Genomic DNA, 21308 nt, shown 5'->3' with positions numbered 1-21308 from the left:
TCATTTATCTATATTTCATTTATTGGTTTATTGTTTCTCTGACAATTTTACTTATAATTTGTAGTCCTTACCTTTTCCCACACTCTTATCATGTGTTTTAAGCACTTTTTTGTCAAGTGCTACTGCGTTCCCAGACTCTAGGAAAGCACCGCACTTCTAGATGCCATCAGCAAATAGAATGCGTGAACGGTATCACGTGACTACCAACCAAAAATCCCAAATGAGGTGAAGTTGTGAGTGTTGATGTGTGAATGTGCACTGTACCAAAGCCGAGGCTTGGTTCACATTGCCAGCAGTAAGTCAGACCCATTCAAAGTGCACGTTGGACTTTGGGAGAGCTGTCCTTTATCACCGGTTCTGTTCATAATCTTCATGGCAGAATTTCCAGGTGCAGCCAGGATCCTGAGGGAATCCGGTTTGGGGACGATGTTGTCCTGCTGGTCTCTTCAAACCTGGACCTACAGTGTGCACTGGGGCAATTTACAGCTACATGCGACAAAAGGGGGGTGAGGAGTTCGAGTATCTTGGGGTCTTGTCCACGAGTGAGGGAAGGACGGAATATTAGATTGACAGAAGGATCGGTGCAGCTTCCGCATCGATGCAGTCATTGTATAGGTCTGTCATTGTAAATAAAGAGCTGAATCGTAAGACGAATCTCTCGATTTACTGGTCAATCTATTTTCCTACTCTCACCTCACGATCAAAAGGATAAAATAAAAGCAGTTGGAATGAGTTTCCTCCATCAAGTGGCTGGGCGCAGCCTTACAGACAAGGTGCGGAGCTCATTTACCAGGGAGAAACTTGTTGTAGTGTCTCTGCACCTCCACATTGAAAAGAGCCAGCTGAAGTGGATCGGTTTTGGATGCCTCCTGGACACCTCCTAGGGAGGTGTTCCGGACATGTCTTACTGGGAGGAGGCCCTGGGAAAGACCTAGGACACAATGGAGAGACTATGTCTCTTGGCTGGTCTGGGAACACCTTGGGATTCCCCTGGAAGAGCTAGATGAGGTCTCTTGGAACAGGGAAGCAAGGGCATGTCTGCTCAGATTCTTTGGTCTGTGATGTGACCTGGCTCCAGATGAGCAGTTGAAGTTGGAAGGATGCATGGATTTTATTTTGTTTTATTATTGGAAAAATGAACGAGGGTACAAATGAAATTATTTCTCATGATTGCAAAATTAGTCAAACTTCAAGGCATAAATTTAAATATTACTTAGATGTGGTGATAGTCTATTTCAATTACTAAGGCTAAGATAATGGGTTTTATTTTACTTGGCTCAAAGAAAAGCAATAATAAAACCTTTAAAAATTAATTAACTGAAAAGAAAAATATGTTGAATAACTTTTCAGGACAATTTCAGTGTTCTGATAATTCTAGTACTTTTTTTTTTTTGGATTCTTTATGTTTTGAAAAAAAAATGTTAAAGACAACAAAATAAAAGAAGAATACCTTGTAGTCATGTAGAATCCTTTCTGCAAAGGCCTTGTCCAGCATCTTCTTGTACCACTCCTGTAGTCTCTTAGGCTTTGGGATTTTCTGGTCAGGAGGATGGCAGTGGAAGATGTAGTCATCTCCTTCGCTGGGTGGGCATGCCCAAATGTGGCCCTGAGCATATCTGAGAACATACACCAAATGAGACAAAAATGCAGAACTTTAGTTCAAATCTGCCAATGCAAACAATATTTTCAGTAGTACAATGATGTAATAGCCATGTTGAGTTCAAATGCTTTCAACAGCACTTTGACATTTCACTGCACATTAATTGATTCAACGTAAATCAGAGAAGAAAAGACAATCACAAATCCATAAAAAACTCGCGATACAGCGACAAACTATTCATTTTATTATTTACGGTAATTATTCCGTGAGTCTCGGAACGCAGCGCACACACGGATGCTGTCAGCCAATAGCATGTGTGTAGGGTATCACGTGACTACCTACTAAAAATCTGTGATGTTGTGAAACTATGCACCTTGAAGCGCAAATAAGCAAGGGATTGCTGTAGTCAACAGAAGAAAGGTTTGGGAAGTCCAAAAGAAGTTCAGAGGTTGGAAAAGTTTCAGACATGTTTCAAAAATATATGTTGGACCACAGTGAGCTAGAACATAATAAATATTGATAACTAAATATCGAAAAATGTAATTACTCCACCATGACCTGTTTGGTAATTTCATTGGTCTGATGTGATGAGGCCACAGACATAAATTAAGAAAGGAAGGAGGCTTTGAATTACATCCCCTTCACTGCAATGAGATGCCACAGAGTTCACTAGAAAAAATTGTTTCTGTCAAATGTAGATGTTGAACATTTATATATTTGTAAATAAACTGTTACCATCTAAGGCCTTGTTCAGACTAGTCGCCTATATCTGATTTTTAGCCCTTCCAGATTGATGTCGAATATCTCATCATTTGTACTCCCTACAAATCAGATATGGAAGGAAATCTGTTGTCTCTGCAGTCTGAATGGGCCCTAAAGCTCTTTCTCAGTGTTGTTTGTACACATGTGCATAAAGAACATTATAACCTTATGTATACTGGATTAAATATTATACATACAGAATATATTATTTTTCACATTGTAACATGTTAATTTTAATATATGGATAAACGAGAATCTTGATTGATTCATGATTCTATACCAACACAGAGAAACAACCACAATTCTTGTTCAGGACTTTCACAATATGTAGTAGTTACTTTAAAATTAATAATGATTAGTATATACAAGCACACATAATACAAAATGTGAATTACTAAATGTGGCCAACTAAAAAAAAAAAAAAGAATGTAGGCCTCCATACTGAAAGTGACTCAAAGTGTACAATGTGCAAAATAAAAGATTGGGTGGACTTTCTGCAATAATTATGAATATAGTACAGACTATAACTGCATGTCAATTAAGTGTATCTACTTAAGTGCATAGTGAATATCTAAGATACTTCACAAATCATAACAGTAACCTCATGTTATCAACATAAGTACAGAAATATGGTGGGGCAGCAAGATAAACCTAAATGTTCACTTAAAATGACTGACATTACACATTTGTCAAAAAGCAGCAGAAGCTAGATAGAATTAGACTTACCCAAGTTTTTTTACATATTCTAGATAGCCAATAAGTATCTCGTGGTACACCGCTGTTCGTAGAATCCGAGGTCTGAAGAAATGAATACTGTCAAGGTATGATATATAGACCCGTCTGTAAAGGTAGAGAGAAAAAACATGGTCAATATCACCCATAAAAAACAAACCTGAAATGCTAAATGCCTATTGCTATGACTTTTATACAGTATAAGGATTTACAAACCTAGTGTTAGGGAATGGGCACTCAGATCCATATTCCTGTACGTGCATGCCAAAGAAGCACACGTCAACACCATCAATCTCCTCAAAGGCAAAAAGTGCTTTGGTTCTGTAGGGAAAGGTCTCAGGCATTTCACCAGTGTCCACGAATCTGTTATAATGAAGATAAATGCAAATTTTTAAAAACAACACTTTCAGATTTTTCTTTCATAAACTCATGAGTTACTCCCGAAAATGACAATTATATGTAGACTGTAGGGGTATCTTGTCGAAAGAATTTATTTATTTAATTTATTTATTAAGATTAAAATCAAAAAACCTTGTAGGTGTAAATTTCAAAAGTCACATTTTTAGATTATGTGAGAACAAAGTCTTATCAAACAATAAAAATCATTCCCTGAATTACAAATTTCATTAAATGATGCTGGATTCTGCAACAATACGATAATAATGGTGGAATTTGTGAGAATTTATGTCAAGTATTACTGAATCAATACAAAGCTAAGAATTTGCCAAATGAGGGAGTCCTCCCTGAGAGGATTTCATGAATATCAAGACTTTGACCTTGTGTGATGAAACCCTTTGAGATAATCAGTGAGGTTGTCTACCCTATCTTGTTAAACATGCCGGTTTCACAATCTCTCTGATTGGGTATAAAAGCTTTATGGAGTACATTCAACTTTGCATAGTATGGAGGGACAATACAAATAAGCTCCCCTCCCCCAAAATAAAACAAACAAAAAAAAGCTGTTGGTGCACTGACTAATTAAAGAGGGCAGAGTGCTATTTGGTTGTCTGCAACATTACTGTAATTTTCAGACTACTGAGCACACTTGAACGTAAGCCGCACCCACTATTAAAAAACAAAACTAAATCAGATACATAGTCCGCTCTTGTCTATAAGCCGCAGTTGTCCCCTTTGTAAAATGAGATGTTTACACAGAAAGACGATACACAAAAAGATTTTTTTTTACTTTTAAATACGTATCAGTAACATATGCAAATACTTTCCGTAAAGCTCTTATGAACAGTGCCTGTAAAATGGCTGGTTGGAAAAAATATAGTTATCCACCAGAAAAAGTCAATGATTGCTATCTTTATCATCCAATTATGGCATGACGCACATTAACCCATAAAAATCCGTAAATTAGCCACATCATTGTTTAAGCCGCACTGTTCAAAGCATGTGGAAAGAGTATCGGCTTACAGTCTGGAAATAACGGTACTTCATACCTCATCCTCTTGATTTATTTTTTCATTTATTTGGTAAAGGTTATTTTGGTTGATGAATCAGAAATAAAGACCAATTTTAACGCCAATGAATTATGAAGCTGTTTTGGGGAGGAGTGGTGGATTTTGATCCAAATAGCTATATGGAAATGTAATTTTACTCATTCATAAAAGTCTGCCTTTCATTGATAATCTTACCTGGATTTCATGCCTGGTTTAACTTCAACTGTTTTATCAGAGCTCGCCACCACTCGCACAAACACCTCTCCAGCCTCTGGGTGGTTTTGTCTCTTCAAAAATTTATTCACACGATCTTCTATGTACATTCCGAGTCGCGTTGACTGTAAGCCTACAGCAGAAAAAAGGAGAAACATTTATATGGTAAATTCCTCGCAGACAAAAGAAAATCAGTTGGTCTTAATCTGCAATGTATATACAGGTAGTCCTCAAGATACTAACATCCAACTTACAAACATTAGTAGATAGAACAACTGCGCGCCGAAATATCTGAATTCAGCGGTTCCCTTTTCTGCAGCAACCCACATGCCCAGTAGCGTAAAATTAACACCTCATAAATTAAGATTTCATGTTATGTTCAAATCACACTGCAAATACAAAACAACGTGAACAGTCTTCTCTGATGTCGGACTTCATGTGGCTTTCCTGTAAACGCATCATCTGCAGTTTATTGTCCTTTTATCCACATGTCTGTGACCTTCTGAGCAGGGACCAAACGCACACTGTATATGTGCATCGAGAATAGAAGCTATTAAGTTAGGTTGAAAGGTAGAGCCAGCAATGTAGATTATAGGCTTCCTGTAAAAATACTGTGTCACAATCTGCATTTCATGGTTTGTTTGTTTTTTTTCAAATTATTGATAGGGGTGTCCCCCTGTAGGAGCTAAATGATATAGGAACAAATATGTTAATTGATGTTAACATTTGGTCGGATTAACTGAATCATTTAATGGAAATAAAACAAAGTAATCAAGCTGAAAGTGGCGTGTCGGACTTTTGATTACAAGGTGTAAGACGTAAAAGTTGCATTGTTGTAATACGGTAACTTATTTTGTTTTTTGTTATTTTTATGTCTTGTAATTGTTTCTGATAAGTCTTAGGGAATACAGTAGTACTTTGGTATTTAATAATAATAATCATAATAATAATAATGGGTTAATTTTATGCAGAACTTTTCTTGGCACTCAAAGTTGCTTTACAAGTGGATTCATTCTTCATTCACACATCATTCATACTTGGTGATGGGGTAAACTATATCTGTAGCACAGCTGCCCGGGGCAGACTGACGGAATAGCATTTAGAGTAATAATGGCACTTAAATGACCTCAAATGGCAATTACAGATAGCTATTTTATAAATATTGACGTACAAACAATTTAGCTGACGAATGGCCTCTCAGAACCAATTGTGTTCGTAGGTTGAGGACTACCTGTACACTACTTACAAACAGTTAACTTTCAGGTGAAATTTCAGGATGAAAGTAAAATGCATTATAACCTTTACAGGAAAACTTGATGTGACCTTCTCTAAGGATTTGAATGCACATGTCCAACTCTTCCTTATTCCAGTACTTTTAGCAAAACTTGTCGTTCTCTCACAAGGAACTCAATGCCAAATTCACAAGTGTTTCATCCATGACCAGTAAATTTTCTGGTTTAACCAGATTAGTTATATAAACAGCCCTCCTCATCATGCTATTCACATTTTGACATCATGAGACCAGCAGTGGGTACCGCTATTGCATCACAATATGAAGGTTCTGGGTTCAATTCCTGTCTAATGAGAAATTATGGTTGCCCTGTCTTCAATTAAATGGATGGATGGAAGGAGATCAACACAACCCCTAACAGTTGATCAACATTACCTCAGCACTGCGAGGCTTCAAACAGGATGCTATCAAATGTAAGTGGCCACTGAGATTAAAGTGACATGAACAGGATGTCTGGAAGAGTCACAGAAACGCAATGAAGTAGATGTTCTTTGGACACATCCCACACTGATGAGCACTTCATTGTGAACAGTGCCCCATGGTACCAGATGATGCCAATTAACTTACCTTAAAACTTTCATAATATCACTTCAGTGTGAACATCTCTCTTTTTCCATAAATTTCCCATGAAAGCCAATTATTCTGAATTTTTTTGTAAGTAGTGTATATTGACAAGGCTGCTATTATAGGAACGCCCCTCAGACACATAATGCCCATGTGTATACGATTTTTTTTTTTAATCCTGTATTTTCGGTGGTTGTACAACACAACTGTGACAAAATGCTGATATTTTGAGCAATGCATGAAAAATTAAAAGGTATCACTTTCATAGATGGGACAATTAAAATTCAAATATACCAAGTGCAACTAACGTTTTGCAGAGAACTTGTTTTCCTTCCGTGTTTTTCCACTCTTCTTCAAACAGTTATCACAGATGAATCTGGAAAAAGAAACATATTTTACTTGATTGACAAAAATAGATTTAAAAAAAATTACTACTGATAGTAGATGTTAATCACTTACCCAGATGGCCAAATGACCTCGTAGTGTAACACACATATCTGGTGCATTTTCCGTCCACAATCTTTACATTCAACAAACCTAGAAAGAAGGAAGAAATAAAATACACGACCATACAATATCAACAGTGTTGGAATCTGGTCATGACAAAACAAATACCGAAAAGTGATTTAAAAACACCTTTGTATACAATCCAACATTATCAATCTCTCGTTATGACTTGTTGATATGTTAACCATAGTGTAGCTACGAACATAACCCATTGAAATATATGTTCCTCCTGTTAATATGTACTTACAAAACAGACAATGCAATCTCATCTTTGTGGGAGGCTTACAGTAATCTTGTTACTCGTGGTTAATGAGTTCTAGGACCACCCTCAAAAAACAAAATTCCACAACACAGTGACCAAATGTTTACTTTATTATTTACGGCAATCTACACGTTTATGAACCCTCCTCATACCAGTGACGTGCGGTGAGGTTAATGGCGGTGCGGCATCGACGTTGAAGTTAATTCTACGAGTCAAACATTGTCGCACTTTTCCATGAAATTAGCAGCATGACATTAAGTACTGGTTAAATTTTCTGAGTGTAGCACTCAGAAAATACACCGACACTATTTTTAAATATGTTTTAATTTATTTTTTGATCAATCTGTGGAAAATCCTTCAATGTCCTCATCTTCGGTCTGCATTGAACAGCTCGGCAATTTCAGTATCGCTGTCAAGAGTCTGTCTCCTTTTCGGATGGCTGCCCAGTAATGATGCCGGCTTTTACCAAAGATCGTACAACTGTCAAAGCAGACACGCTGGTCCAGGCATCCACAATCCACTCATATAGTGGCGTAGCTCGCTCGGAGCTGCCTCCCAGTCTTGTTTCACCGTCTCTCATCCATTGGTCCCATGATGCAAGCAACTTAACTTTAAACCCTGTGTTTACCCCAATGTCGAGCGGTTGGAGTTCTTTAGTTCATCCTCCTGGGATGACGGCAAGCTCCGAATTCAGCTGCTTGACGTGGTTTTTTACAGAATCGGTGGTATGGGTGCGCATGGAGTCCCAAATCAAGAGAGACGGCAAAACGTGAAAAAAGCTACCCAGTCTCTTTACGTATACAGTGCGCCCTCGCGCATGCATTAACGCTCGCTACTTCACCTCATTGTGGATTTTGGTAGACAGTCACGTGATACCGTACGTGCATTCTATTGGCTGACGGCATCCGGAAGTGCTTTCGCTTCTGTGTCTCTCGGACTTACGTGAGACACAAAAGTGCTCTTAACAGTCTATAGGAAAAGGTAATACAGATAGCGTGGGAAAAGGTAATACAGATAGAAGGTGGTTCAATATCAGTATGGGGAGGGTCATAAACATTTAAATTACGTAAATAATAAGATAGTTTGATTCGCTTGATTGCGGAATTCATTAATCGCTTGTGGTTTCTGTTACACATTGCCCGCAAAAAATGAGGGCGCACTGTACCGCAACAACCGCGTAACTGATAGCCTGGAGTTTGAATTGCGCTTCTTAAGTGTGTCTCTTCACTGATGCCATTGTCGGGGGTCTTTCGCCAAAAAAAAAAGTGGTTATGCAGCATATCTACGGTACAGTACCGGCATATACTGCTACCGAGGTAGCCTCAAATCATGTTCTCTAATTGATTTATCGCTGCCGGCGTAGGTGGTGACGTATTACATCCTATGTCGGTGGAAAATGGCCTATCTGGCGGAGCGCTGACCAAAATTGCACAAAAACATTTTTTCAGATTTTAGAACTCAGTGTACACAGACACTTCATGTTAAGAGGCACAGCGTTGATTTTTGACAAAATTTAAGGCTTTTAAGTTTGCCTTATGGTACGCAAAATACGGTACTTATTTTGCACAATTAGTCACAATTAGAAAATATGAAAGCAAACCGCTACAGCTATCAAAGGAATAAGAACCAATATTCTCTTATGCTGAAAGCAATTACACAAAGAGTTGTGTTCCTGTATATAAGTGGTATGCTGAGTTGCCAATGATGTTAAATGAGGTTAAAGGCTGTAAAGTTTTGTTTCTACTTACGGTTCAGGGTCGAGCACATCATTTTTCTTCCGTTCAAACTGGTCTTTTGAGATCATCCTTAAGTCAGAGAAAAGAAAGAAGGTGCGGGTGAAAAAAACATGACATTGCTCATTTTGGTTGGAATTTCTGTCTCAGCTACAATATTACTGTTTATAGAAACTCAAATAATTATACATGATTTAACATCTAAAGACATTATTTTGGACACAGACAGAAACAAATTAAACATTTCATGAAAATTAACTCCTGACATCTGGACATTGAATTAATATTATGCAATCTTCTTCTTCTTTTCCTTTCGGCTTTTCCCTTCAGGGGTAACAATATGCTACCAAAACAAGTAGATCCCGCTCACAGCTTGAGACATTCAGCAACATTGCTGCCAATTTCAAGTCGAACGGGAATGGTTTTAAGTTTGAGGGACTATAACATTGGCTCTTCAAAAAAATATTGACAAGTACCAATTGAAACTGCAGAAAACTCAGAAAACAATATGCTACTAATTATGTGCCACTGGAAAAGCTTGGTTATTAAAAACCAAGGTTTTGCAGTGGGTTTATCAATAATCATTTAACTTACGTCTGTGGCTGTGCAGGATCATCTCCTAATGTCACACTCTCACCCTGGATCTCATTGAAGCATTTCTCACAAAAATGATATCTACAAAAAGAAACATTCATCATTGTAGTTCATGTAGTTCATTCTACTCTGCCATTTAAGAATAAATTCACTATCTGTCCAACAAACCTGTGACAAAAATACTACTTGTTTTTCATGTTTCATCCTAAACTGTATGGGAATCCCTGACCCAGTACTGGTTGTATACAGTAAACTGACTATACCGTACCTGCCTGTTGTTGGTCAGGTTTGCTATGTAACAAATTTTGGTGTGCTGCTCCAATCTTAAAGCTTCTTATTCATAAATAAGAATAAGAGCTGCAGTTACACAGTTTATACAGCAGGCGGTGCACAGTACGGTGGAACAGATCCCAGGATACAGGAGAAGCATAATGCAGTTACAATGGCTGCATTTATTGTCCAATAAAAAAAGTAACTCTGAATGCAAAAGAGCGATGTGTAAAATTAAAATTTGAGCAACTGTCATTTTATCAGTTGTGGAGTTTACTGTCAGCTATAACTGTAAAGATTAACAACAAAAAATATAAATATATCCAAACAAATTTGGATACCTGTTCTGGTAGCTGTAGTATGTGCCTCCAGTTGGTATAGTGCAGAGCTGCTTGCCATAGCAACACAGGGTTTGAGGAGAGAACTCGTACTGCGAACATGTTAGATGACAGGTCAAACCTCCAAACCATTCAACAAATTCAGTTTAACTTTAATGAACGAATGTAATGGTGACAAACACATAGTAAAAGGTAAACATACACAATCCATATGTAATAGCTATTTTTTCCAAAACCACATCCTGGACATCAACACTTTTTCTTTGATTTCATTTTTTAAGCTACAAAAAAGACTGGGCCATGTCTTTTATGTCGCTGTCACTCAGCACCTCAGCGATTTGTTGCTCTGATGCAGTTGCTGGTCACTGTGACCCAAATAGATTTGTAATTCTAGTTATCCTGGGGATTCCCTGAGATTTTCTGCATCCCGAAAAGGATCAATTTTTATCTGCTCATACTGTGAATTTAGCCAACTTGTTCCTGTTGTGGAAGTCCCTTTAAGGTTGTACAGTAAATTGCATCCTCCAGATGCACTCTGATCTCAAGGAATACCACAGCTGTCCCAGGAGCTGTGTCGGGATGCTGACCGCTTTCAGAAGTACATACAGCTGACTGTGGCATGTTTCATGAGCGGTTGGCTAGGACTGGAGATCGGAGTACATTTATTTTTTAATCTTACTTAGCCTTTGTTTTACCAGGTAAGTCAATTTAGAACCAATTCTGATTTACAATGACAACAGGCTCCAGCTCCCTGTGACCCGCCACAGCGGATGAAGCGGCAGAAAATGAATGAATGAATGAATGATGGTAAGTCATCTGATTGCTCTCTTAATATTTTAATTCATAGTAACTATGTTGAGCAAAAAAAAGAAAGTGGTCGGACGAACATGTGCAACGTGACTTTTCATGTACTGTATAACAGAACGTGATGGGAGTCAGTGTTCTGCATGATTTGCAATGTCAAGTTGAGCAACTCTAGTCTCGCACTGGCAAAAATAAAGGAACACTTCCTTAAGCTGCATGGAAAAGAAAAGAAACAAGATTTTGCTGTGAAAATTACATTAGAGTAGCACTTGCCAAGGTGAACCCACGCATATCTGAACTGGTCTCTCAATAACAACAGCAGAAGTCACACTGATTTGCTGGTACCAAATCATACCATTGGTATGCCATAGTTTAGTTTCTTTTAATTTGATCATATGATTTTTCATTTCAATTTAAAAAGGCATATAAAATAGCAAGCGAGGTGAATACATATTTACTTGCATCGCTGGTTATTCCTGCCGGTCATAGGGATCAAAAGTCTAAGACTACAAAAAAGTATTGATAATATCTTTCATTTACCTTCTGATCGGTCTGTCACCACTCCTACCCCCTCTCAGCATTCACCATTTCTTGTTCAATTAGAATTTTAACACAAAATCCACTATAAAACACTCTTCTCATTTTCTTTCGATCGATCGTCCTCGCCTTGCCGTACACCAATTCGCGGGTTTAGCTTTTAAAAAAGGAATCCTGTGGGTTTTTTTATTGGGCGAAATGCGGTCATCAGCCGAGTGCATATTTAATGATCGGGAGCGTTCGGGTCATTCCGTTGGAATGCGGAAATAGCCGCATGCTATTGTTTTCTTATGTTATTGCTCGTGGATTTTTGAGAGTCCAAAAAAGTTGTAAGTTTTAGACTTTTTTTCCTTAAAATAAGAACACCACTGTGGCCATACAAGCTAAAAACCTTGTAGCCATATGGAATTTACTTCACCTATGGCGAAGTGGCAAATGGCTAGCGCAAGCCCAGCTTGTGTTCAAGTATTTGTAGGCCACATGCCCGTTTCTCTCATGAAGAAAGTTCTGTTTGCATTTTTCCCCTGAGAGAGCCAGTTTTTATTTATGCTTTCTGAACATGTTAATGGTTTTTTACTTGAAGTGTAGGCCTTCAATTCTTTAGGCTGGGATGTCTTTAATTTACAAAAAAAAAGATTATTCAGCTCTTTTTGCACTTTAGCTCACATCTCCGGAGTGTGAGCTGACGGTGGGAGGCGTCAGCTCACCTCCCAGCAACTGCCGAGGCGCCCTTGAGCGAGGCGCCCTTGAGCAAGGCGCCGTCCCCCCTTCGTGCTGCTCTATTGGGGCGCACTCCAGGAAGCTGCTGCCCGTCACTCTGCCTCCCAATGTACAGCTTGATGTTGTGTATTGTGTGTACTAACTGCATGCTTACAGGCCCCCTTGTGTGCTGTGGTTGTTTCAGGGGCATGTACATACTGTGAAAAACTAACACAAAAATGTAACAAAATGTACACCTGAGTGACAAATGTAATTTCCCCGAGGGGATCAATAAAGTATATCTTCATCTTCTTCTTTATTTTTAAGTCTCAGGTTTGTGTGTTCTTCAATCTAACATAAAGGCTTGAAATTTATTTGCCTGGGTCTACTTTTATTTATGGTGAGGTAAAAGAGCTATCTGTGCACTCAGTTAAACATATCCTGCATTGAAAATTGATGATAAATGATAATGTGGACATAGGGGTCGGCTATAGGACACAAACTAGACTTGGGTTCGGACCTTTTACGGAGAGGAAATTTTTATAACTGGACTTTTAATTGAATACCTCTGCTATATTATTTTTATGCAATTACTCAATGCCAAAGTGATTTGTAAAATGAGAAAATGTTTGCTCAGTGACTTGATTGCATATACTTTGACTTTGTATAAATGTTTCACTACCAGCAAAAAAAGCCGCTTCATAATAACATTAACTCACTTTGTAACCCACAACCTTCATCTTACCTTTCTCCCACAGCAGTATCCCAAGCCCTGCATGACTGGATCGATCTCTGACTCAAACACTTCAGCCAGCTTGGAGCAAAACTTGTAAACACGGGATGTTTTACGGTTGTAAAGCCACGCGTTGTTGAACATCTGCCAGACATCATCTACATATTGCCAAGGCTCTTGGTATTGGCCTGTGTCAAGCTTACGCTTTATTGTTGACAGATCTATTGGGTTCTTAATGATGTCAAAGTAGTCCTAGTGAGAGAAAGACAAAGCATTGGAGAATTTATTTTTAAACAATGTAGCTGTATCATGCACATACAAATAAAAGAATTATGCTTCAAGAATTCAAGTGCTTATCTGCCACTTACTGGGATACACAGAACTGTGGGGTCTACTGGCATTCTGAAGGGCAGCGACTCGGGGTCCTGTCTGTAAAGAGACTCCAAAGTGGGCATCAGTGCCTGCCGCAACTCCTCTGGCTTAAAGACTGAAGAATAAAGAATGGAATGGTGATTGTAGGTGGTTGATTTTTAGAAAAGGTGTATAATACAGCAGTGAATAACAAGTAGAACGGGGGGCAGGCCACTGTGACACGATGAAAAACAAATTCATCACAAAAAATTTAAATGAGCTTCATGTGGACAACAGACTGGAACAACAGAGTGCAAAGGCTACATTATATACTGACGGGAATATTGTGATTTGTGTTTAATAACATTTCCACACAGCTAATGATTTAATTAAACAGAAAACAATCACACATTAACACAATGTTACATTCTTTTAACTTTCTGTCATAATTAATTTTACATCTATAGCAGCTAGTTTTCAAGTGGGTATCAACTTTTTCAAGTGTATATTGTGTATTTATTTAGTATTTGTGTGCATTTATGTCTGTGAGCAACTGATATACACAATTTACCCCAGGATAAATAAAGTATCTACAGCTTTTATTCATCACTTAGCATCAGACTCACTTTTTCTACGTGACTGTGAGGGGGATGAGGAGGTTGTGCTGTTGGTTCCAATATCTTCCTCTTCTTTGGGTTCGGTCTTCATTTCCGGCTTTTTCTCATCAACCTCCATTTGTTCCAGCTTTTCTTCTGGTTCCTCCTTTTTCACCAGTGCTGAAGTGGAGTCTTCCTCAATCTACAGGCAAAAGAGTAATGACTCAAAACAGGAAAATATACTCCCTTATCATTACTTCATATGAGTAGGTTTGTTTCTTGAAAGTCTCTTTCTGTTGACAATCCAAAATGTCAGGTGTGTGTGCGTTTGTGTGTGTGTGTGTGTGTGTGTGTGTGTGTGTGTGTGTGTGTGTGTGTGTGTGTGTGTGTGTACGTAAGGGACACACAGCTTCATAGCGAACACATAACCAGTTTCATAGCTGATGAAGACGCTACTAAATCAAAACTTGTCTTTTTCTGATGAATAAAATCAGCTTTATCTGAGAGCTGCGTGTATCCAAACCAACTATACAGCTCATTGACAAACAGCCTCATCCTTTATTTACAGCCTAATAGATACTCACTATCACTATTCAAGAATTACATTCAATTGACCTAAACCCTTGATTTACACCTGAAGTAATCGAGGTGTAAATCAAGAGGTCAATTTATCATTCATTCCCAGCCTTGTGAGAGACGAAAAGGTGGATACAAAACATTAGACGAACACTTTTTTTTATCAAATTATTGCAACCTATCAGTCAAACTTCTGGGATATTGATCTGGTCAGTTAAATAGCAGAGGGGGTGTTCATCAGTTTCAGCTGCTTTGTTGTTCATGAAATCAACAACAGGGGCATCAGAGGGGCAACAATGAGACGGCCCCCCAAAACAGGAATGTTTTTCCAGGTTGAGGCCACTGATACTTTTTTTCCCTCCTCATCTCTTTGGCTGATTTTTACTGAATTTCTGCTGCTGTAGTTTTTCATTCGGCTTGGATCAACATCTGTTCATAGCATGGTGCGGTACCTGGATGCTACAAAGGTTGCAGGAGTAGTCAAACTCCTCTACGGTGGCACACCAGTAAGTGCCCTTGCAAGACGGTTTGCTATGTTAAACCCTCAGCAGGATCATTATCTGCTCCTTTGTGCAGGATGAGCACTGCTAGAGCCCTACAAAATGACCTCCAGCAGGCCACTGGTGTGAATGTTTCTGACCAAACATTCAGAAAAAGGCTCCATGAGGGTAGCCTAAGGGCCTGACATCCTATATTGGGTCCTGTGCTCACTGCCCAACACCGTAAAGCTCGATTCGCATTTGCCATAGACCACCACAATTGGCAACTATACCACTGGTGCCCTGTGCTCTTCACTGACGAGAGCAGGTTCAACCTGAGCACATGCGACACGTGAAAGGGTGTGGAGAACTTCATGCAGCCTGCAACATCATTCAGCACGACCAATTTGGTGGTGGGTCAGTGATGGTCTGGGGAGGCATATCCCTGGAGGGACACACAGACCTCTACGGGTTAGAAAATGGCAACCTGACTGCTATTAGGTATCTGGATGAAATCCTCTGACCCATTGTCAGAACCTACGATGGTGCAGAGGGACCTGTATTCCTCCTACACGACCTCATGTGGCTACAGTATGCAGGCAGTTCCTGGAGGATGAATGCATTGATATCATTAACTGGCCCTCACGTTCACCAGACCTAAACTCAATAGAACACCTCTGGGACATTAGGTTTAGGCCCGTCCGGCGCTGCCAGGTTGCTCCCCAGACTGTACAGGAGCTCAGTGATGCCCTGGTCCAGATCTGGGAAGAGATCCCCCAGGACAACATCCGTTGTATCATTAGGAGCATGCCACGACGTTGTCAGGCATGTGTACAAGCACGTGGGGGCCACACAAACTACTGAGAATCACTTTGAGTTGCTACAATGACCTTTTAGCAAAATGGACCAGTCTGCTGCCTCATTTTTTCACTTCCATTTTTGGGGTGTCTTTGATTTCCCCCCTCTATTGGGTGATCGTTTTCATTACTATAAAATTATGTTGCATCATTTTGTTACTAATACAACACCAACTTATTATCAGGAAAGATATTCAAGATCATTTTAGATATGTGTTTTTGAAGTTTTCCTATGTTTTTGAGTAGTGTACATATATATAAATTTATATATACAGTGCCTTACAAAAGTATTGGCCCCCCCAAAACTTGACATTTTGCCACATTTCAGGCTTCAAACTTAAAGATAACAAACTGAAAATATTTTTCAAGAATCAACAACATGTGAGACACAATCGTGAAGTGGAACCAAATGACACACGGGTGCACTCTGGATCACTGGATCATTCAGAAGTCATCAGGGAACTTCTGGAGTCGGTTAGCTGAGCTGAGAGAACAAGGGACCAATATTTTTGCACGTCCTACTTTTCAGTTTTTTATTTGTAAAGACAATATAAAATGTTGAATAAATTTGGTTCCACTTCACGATTGTGTCTCACATGTTGTTGATTCTTGAAAAATATTTTCAGTTTGTTATCTTTAAGTTTGAAGCCTGAAATGTGGCAAAATGTCAAAAAGATCTTGTGGGTGGCCAATACTTTCGCAAGGCACTGTATGACACACAGATACCACCCTACAAGGGTAAGAGGGACTTTGTGTGTGTGTGTGTGTGTGTGTGTGTGTGTGTGTGTGTGTGTGTGTGTGTGTGTGTGTGTGTGTGTGTGTGTGTGTGTGTGTGTGTGTGTGTGTGTGTGTTTGCGCACATGGGTATGTTAAACATTCTTCGATTTGGTATCTCGAGACAAAATAAAAAGTATCAAAAAATACCCAAAATAGAGTCAGAGCCTAGATTGAACTGAAATGTTAAATATTTACGGACATCAAGTGGATATTATGATTTATGAGGTTAATCCTGTCACATGATGCACAGTTCATACCAGTGGTCCCCAAACTAAGGCCTGCGGGCCAGATACGGCCCTCCCCCACATTTGGCAACGGCCCCTGAGCAAGACCAAAAAATGCCCCCCATCTTCTGCAAAACAGTTCCAGAGCTGAAGGGTCCAGAATGGTAATTTCTTTTATTTTTATTTTTTTTAATTTTATATACTGTTATAATCCCCGAAGGGAAATCAAGAATGCACACTCTAGTATGTTAGTCAATCAATTACACATGCATATTAGTGTGTACAGTCCCCTGTAATACACACAACCACACACAAGGGGGCCTGTAAGCAAGCAATGGGAGATAAGAGTGGAAGGCAGCTCCTTCTTGGTGCATGTCAAAGGAGCAGCTTGTGAGGGGGGCAGCGCCTTGCTTAACGGCGCATCGGCAGTGCTCCCACTGTCAGCTCACACTCCAGGTGTTTTTGGGCTGGAGCGGGAATCAAACCGCCTATCTTGGAACATTGGATGACCCGCTCTACCGCCTGCTCTACCAGTGAGCCACTGCCGCCCCCAACACCTTGCATTTTTAACAGATGTGACAGAAATGCTAAACAGCCTTAACTTGCAGCTACGAGGCCAGGGTAAACTTATTGCATCCTTCTTCAAAGCGGTGATGTCTTTTTATTGTCAGTGTTTGTGTGTTTGTCTGTCCGTCCGTTATTTAGTCCGTTAGTATTTAATTTTAAATAGTTTATTTGAGAATTAATGCAACATTGACTTAACAGCAGCCTTAGTTACCAAACTGAAAAATTTAACTGACTTGAAGTAATGAAAGTTTCAAATATTTGGACAGCCTTAACCAACCTCCATCTTTGGCTCTTTTTTCCCATCAGCAGTTTCTAACTCCTGTTGATCAAGGTGTGCCTCTGATTTGACCTCCTGGGTTGGAAGGTCTGCTCCAAAATGCTGTGAGTGTAGGTCAGCGCTGGCAGCTGATGCTGGTGTAGGAACACGATTATCCAGACTGGCCCCTGATTGAGACAGCTGAAATAGAAAAGGGAGGTAGAGTGCTTGAATAGTGATAGAAGAGGACAACGTCAACACATATGAGGTACTGGGAGAGGCACAACAGTTTTTCTTTCATTTGACATGCACAGCTGAAGCCACTGCACAGAAGAACACCACCTATATTGATATTACTGCTCCTAGAGATGATAGATGTAATATTCTCTTTGTGATAGGTGCTATAAAATGTGGTGATGATGCAGTTATGAGGTGGAAAGTTGGATGTGGATGGGACAGGTTGGTACATAGCAGTCAGAGAGATGGGAATCGGGAGAAGTCAGAGTTGAGGTGATTTGGAGGGTCATAGTCTCACCGGCGTGGTAGGGGGTTGTGGCAGGGGCTGCGTCTGTGCTGCTGTAGGGACTTCCGCCTGGGACTGGGGTTGGGGTTGGGTGGGGCGGGGTGGGGTGGCTCCTGGGGCTGGGGCAGGACCAAGGAGAGTGGGGGTGGAGCTGCGGCTGGAGGGCTGGGGATGTGGCAGGCTAGTGACCCCCCCAGCTGTGGAGGCGGAGGAGGCAGCAGGAGGAGGCGTGGAGTGCAAGGGGGTTTGAGAAGAGGCTAGCTGAGGGCCCAGCGAGGGGCCAAGTGCATTCATGGGAAGGTTCACACTCTGCTGCTGCTGAGAAAAGAACATATAAAGTACAAACGCACAAGTAGACGAGATACCACGATCACACATAGTCAAAGGTTCAAACAGACAAGCTTATCATCATGCACGATTTAACAGAGAACACTCTGGTTGGTATGAGTACAACTTAAGAGCAGTTATTGCTCAAAGTAATTGGAATTCACTGATAGCATCTGTTCCGTGACTCACATTGCAAAAGCCATTGGCGTGCTCTCACCTGAAGCTCCTATTGCATTCTGCCCGCCAGGAATGCCTTGGAGGGGAGTGAGGCGCATGTAAAGCCCCCTATAAAGGGGCCAGTCCATCATTCATAGACCTCCTCTTAAAAGAAGCAAGTTCCCTTTGTCAAGTTAACTTTGTCTGTGTGACCTAGCTTAACTACGCCACTGAAATGAGCAAAACTCAGTCGGGCTCTTTGTTCACGGCAGACTCATCGTGGGAAGTAGCAGTCTTTCAACAGCTAGCCTGAGTGCCGACCTTACAGTCGCAACATCTAAACTGAACAGCAACAGTCGACCTCACGGTAACAACACCTGCCTGAATGTTGCAGAATTTCCAGTCTGAGTCAGCTCAGCTCTGCTGAATTATCTCTCCAAGAATTAGATGGGCCAGTCTTCATGGCAAACCCACTCGATCATCTGGTGGAGAGGGCGGATGGAGACTCAGATGGTGGGTCAGAATTCCTCATGACCGACAAGGATAATAACAATTATTCTTCAATAGGATTGTCGGGCCAGGTTGCAAAACCCCAACCATCAGAAACTGCTGAGGAGGGAGATGGCTCATTTTCTACTTCTTCTGTGGATTTGGACTTGCAATACATAACTGTACAGTTGCTAAGTGTGATTGGCCTGAAGTCGAACCTGAGGTGACTGCTAAAATGGAAATAAGTTGGTGAATACGGGAAACAACACACGTGTCTCTGCTTCATTTTGTATCGAAAATTCTGTTTCAGTGTTCTGTTACAGTCATCGTTTTCTTTAAGTACATAGTGGTCAAAAGAATGACTTTTTCCACCAACGCTATCCAGACGTCAAGCTGAGTTCTCCTCGGGAAATATAAGGGTGACCTTAGAGCCCAATCTGATCCGACTTTTATGCTGAAGGTGTTAGGGTATTTTCCCCTCGATTTATCTGTTGTCACCCTATATCCCCATCACTCTTCTCAGATGAGTATTGGGAGCAACACATGGTCTACCCACGGGCATACCTTCTCTTGTGGGGTTTATTTCAGGATAGTTAGTCTTGATACTCTGATAACATCTGCCCAGCAATCCAGGAGTCAGTATTTTCCAAATGTGAGACACAAAACAAATGCTACAATAGAGAACTTACGTACTTGCGTAACTCTGGTTCTCTGAGAAGCATTAGTGACCGTCTCACCAGACCACCTTTCTTCCTAATTCTTCCTAGCAAAGAGGTATTAATGTTGTTGATCAAAAGATGTTTCTCCGACAAATGGGCAGCGTATTGTTAGGCCCCTTAATTGAGAAAGGGTCTCCACCCTTCCTGAAACTCATATGCTTAGTTCCAGCCAATCCCAGCAGGCAGAGTGCAACAGGAGTTTCTCTTGAGGACGTTCACTCCTGTGACAAACTCAATTGTGGCACTCAGAGAATAGGGTTACACAAGCAACCTTAAGTTTAGTTCTCAAGAAGTTAGTATTTTAGTAGTCACTACAAAACAGATAGCACAATTCAAATTAGTGATCAAGCCTGATTTTCTACAGCTTCAATCCATTGTCCTTGTTGATATCTCACCTGGGTGACAGCAGCCTGTGCAGGCAGTTGGCCCATGCCAGGTCCCACAGTGACATTCATGGCACTTGTTGCAGAGACTGCAGCACCTGGAGGAAACTGTGTCTGAGGCAAAAATTGTCCCTGGCTTGGAGTCTGGCCTACCATGTTTGCACCTCCATGTGCTGCCATTATGCCCTGGGTCTGTGGCATCCGAGAGGGAGACATGCCCATCTACCGGGAAGGAAACTATTATTAGCACCATTTACACTGATTAAACTAGAAACAAGGGCCCTGCAAATTTAATCATATCCAATTTTAGGTATTCAGGAGAGCCAAATGACCTGCAAATTGAGACTTGGAATAACTGTGATCATTAAAAAGAATTTGCACTCACAGGATTTTTAAGACTATCGCATTATTACTGGGGCTGACGACTCCAAGAAATGTGAATCCTTAATAGAGCGCTTTTTAAATTGGCTGATTTAAGTCTGACTGAAGTTTAAAAAAATGGCCTTGACAAACCATTGATAGTCACTGTGCTCGTTTTCTTTGAAGACACAGTATTATTGAATAATGTTATTTTGTACTACAAGGTGATCCAAAATTCTGTGCACTCTCAGAAAGCAAATCATCTTCAACCAACACCAGGGTTTCTACTTGTTTGTCATTAAAACATTCCCCATCCCCTTCTAAACTTAGTCATCTCCATATTTATGAAATCCATGTAAGTATTAGTAGGTTTGTGTCAATTTTCTAGCATTTAAGTGTTATAGTACGTCACATTTCTTCTAACTTCTCATGTCCCTCTACGTCTGTCTTCCCTCACCGCTGGAATGGAGCTCATATTCATTTGTTGAGGGTGGTTCATTGGTGAGGCAGCTCGAGGTCCCATTGATGCCTGGGATATCTGAGCATTGGGAAGAGTCATGTGGTTGAATTGGTTCATTCCTGTA

General features: G+C 40.3%; 1 protein-coding gene across 3 annotated transcripts in view; it reads right to left on the bottom strand.

Moving 5' to 3' along the window:
• crebbpa (CREB binding protein a) overlaps nt 1-21308 on the bottom strand; it is a 67205-nt gene that overhangs the window by 5363 nt on the left and 40534 nt on the right. The window contains exons 12-27 of one of the 3 annotated variants that reach the window (XM_068320548.1): nt 21182-21303; nt 20377-20586; nt 18303-18608; nt 17789-17968; nt 14062-14233; nt 13453-13571; nt 13097-13336; nt 10315-10403; nt 9704-9784; nt 9125-9181; nt 7067-7144; nt 6916-6983; nt 4735-4885; nt 3311-3457; nt 3089-3202; nt 1451-1616 (exon numbers count right to left, since the gene is read on the bottom strand). In XM_068320548.1, coding sequence (XP_068176649.1) covers nt 1451-1616; nt 3089-3202; nt 3311-3457; nt 4735-4885; nt 6916-6983; nt 7067-7144; nt 9125-9181; nt 9704-9784; nt 10315-10403; nt 13097-13336; nt 13453-13571; nt 14062-14233; nt 17789-17968; nt 18303-18608; nt 20377-20586; nt 21182-21303 — 2300 coding nt within the window. The remainder of the gene's footprint in view (nt 1-1450; nt 1617-3088; nt 3203-3310; nt 3458-4734; nt 4886-6915; nt 6984-7066; nt 7145-9124; nt 9182-9703; nt 9785-10314; nt 10404-13096; nt 13337-13452; nt 13572-14061; nt 14234-17788; nt 17969-18302; nt 18609-20376; nt 20587-21181; nt 21304-21308) is intronic. The other 2 variants (XM_068320549.1, XM_068320550.1) reach the window with 2 other exon arrangements.

Source organism: Antennarius striatus, chromosome 8, assembly GCF_040054535.1.
Source record: "Antennarius striatus isolate MH-2024 chromosome 8, ASM4005453v1, whole genome shotgun sequence".
NCBI lineage: Eukaryota > Metazoa > Chordata > Actinopteri > Lophiiformes > Antennariidae > Antennarius > Antennarius striatus.
Note: the sequence above shows the minus strand (reverse complement) of the source record. Positions and strands in the feature narration are given on the sequence as shown.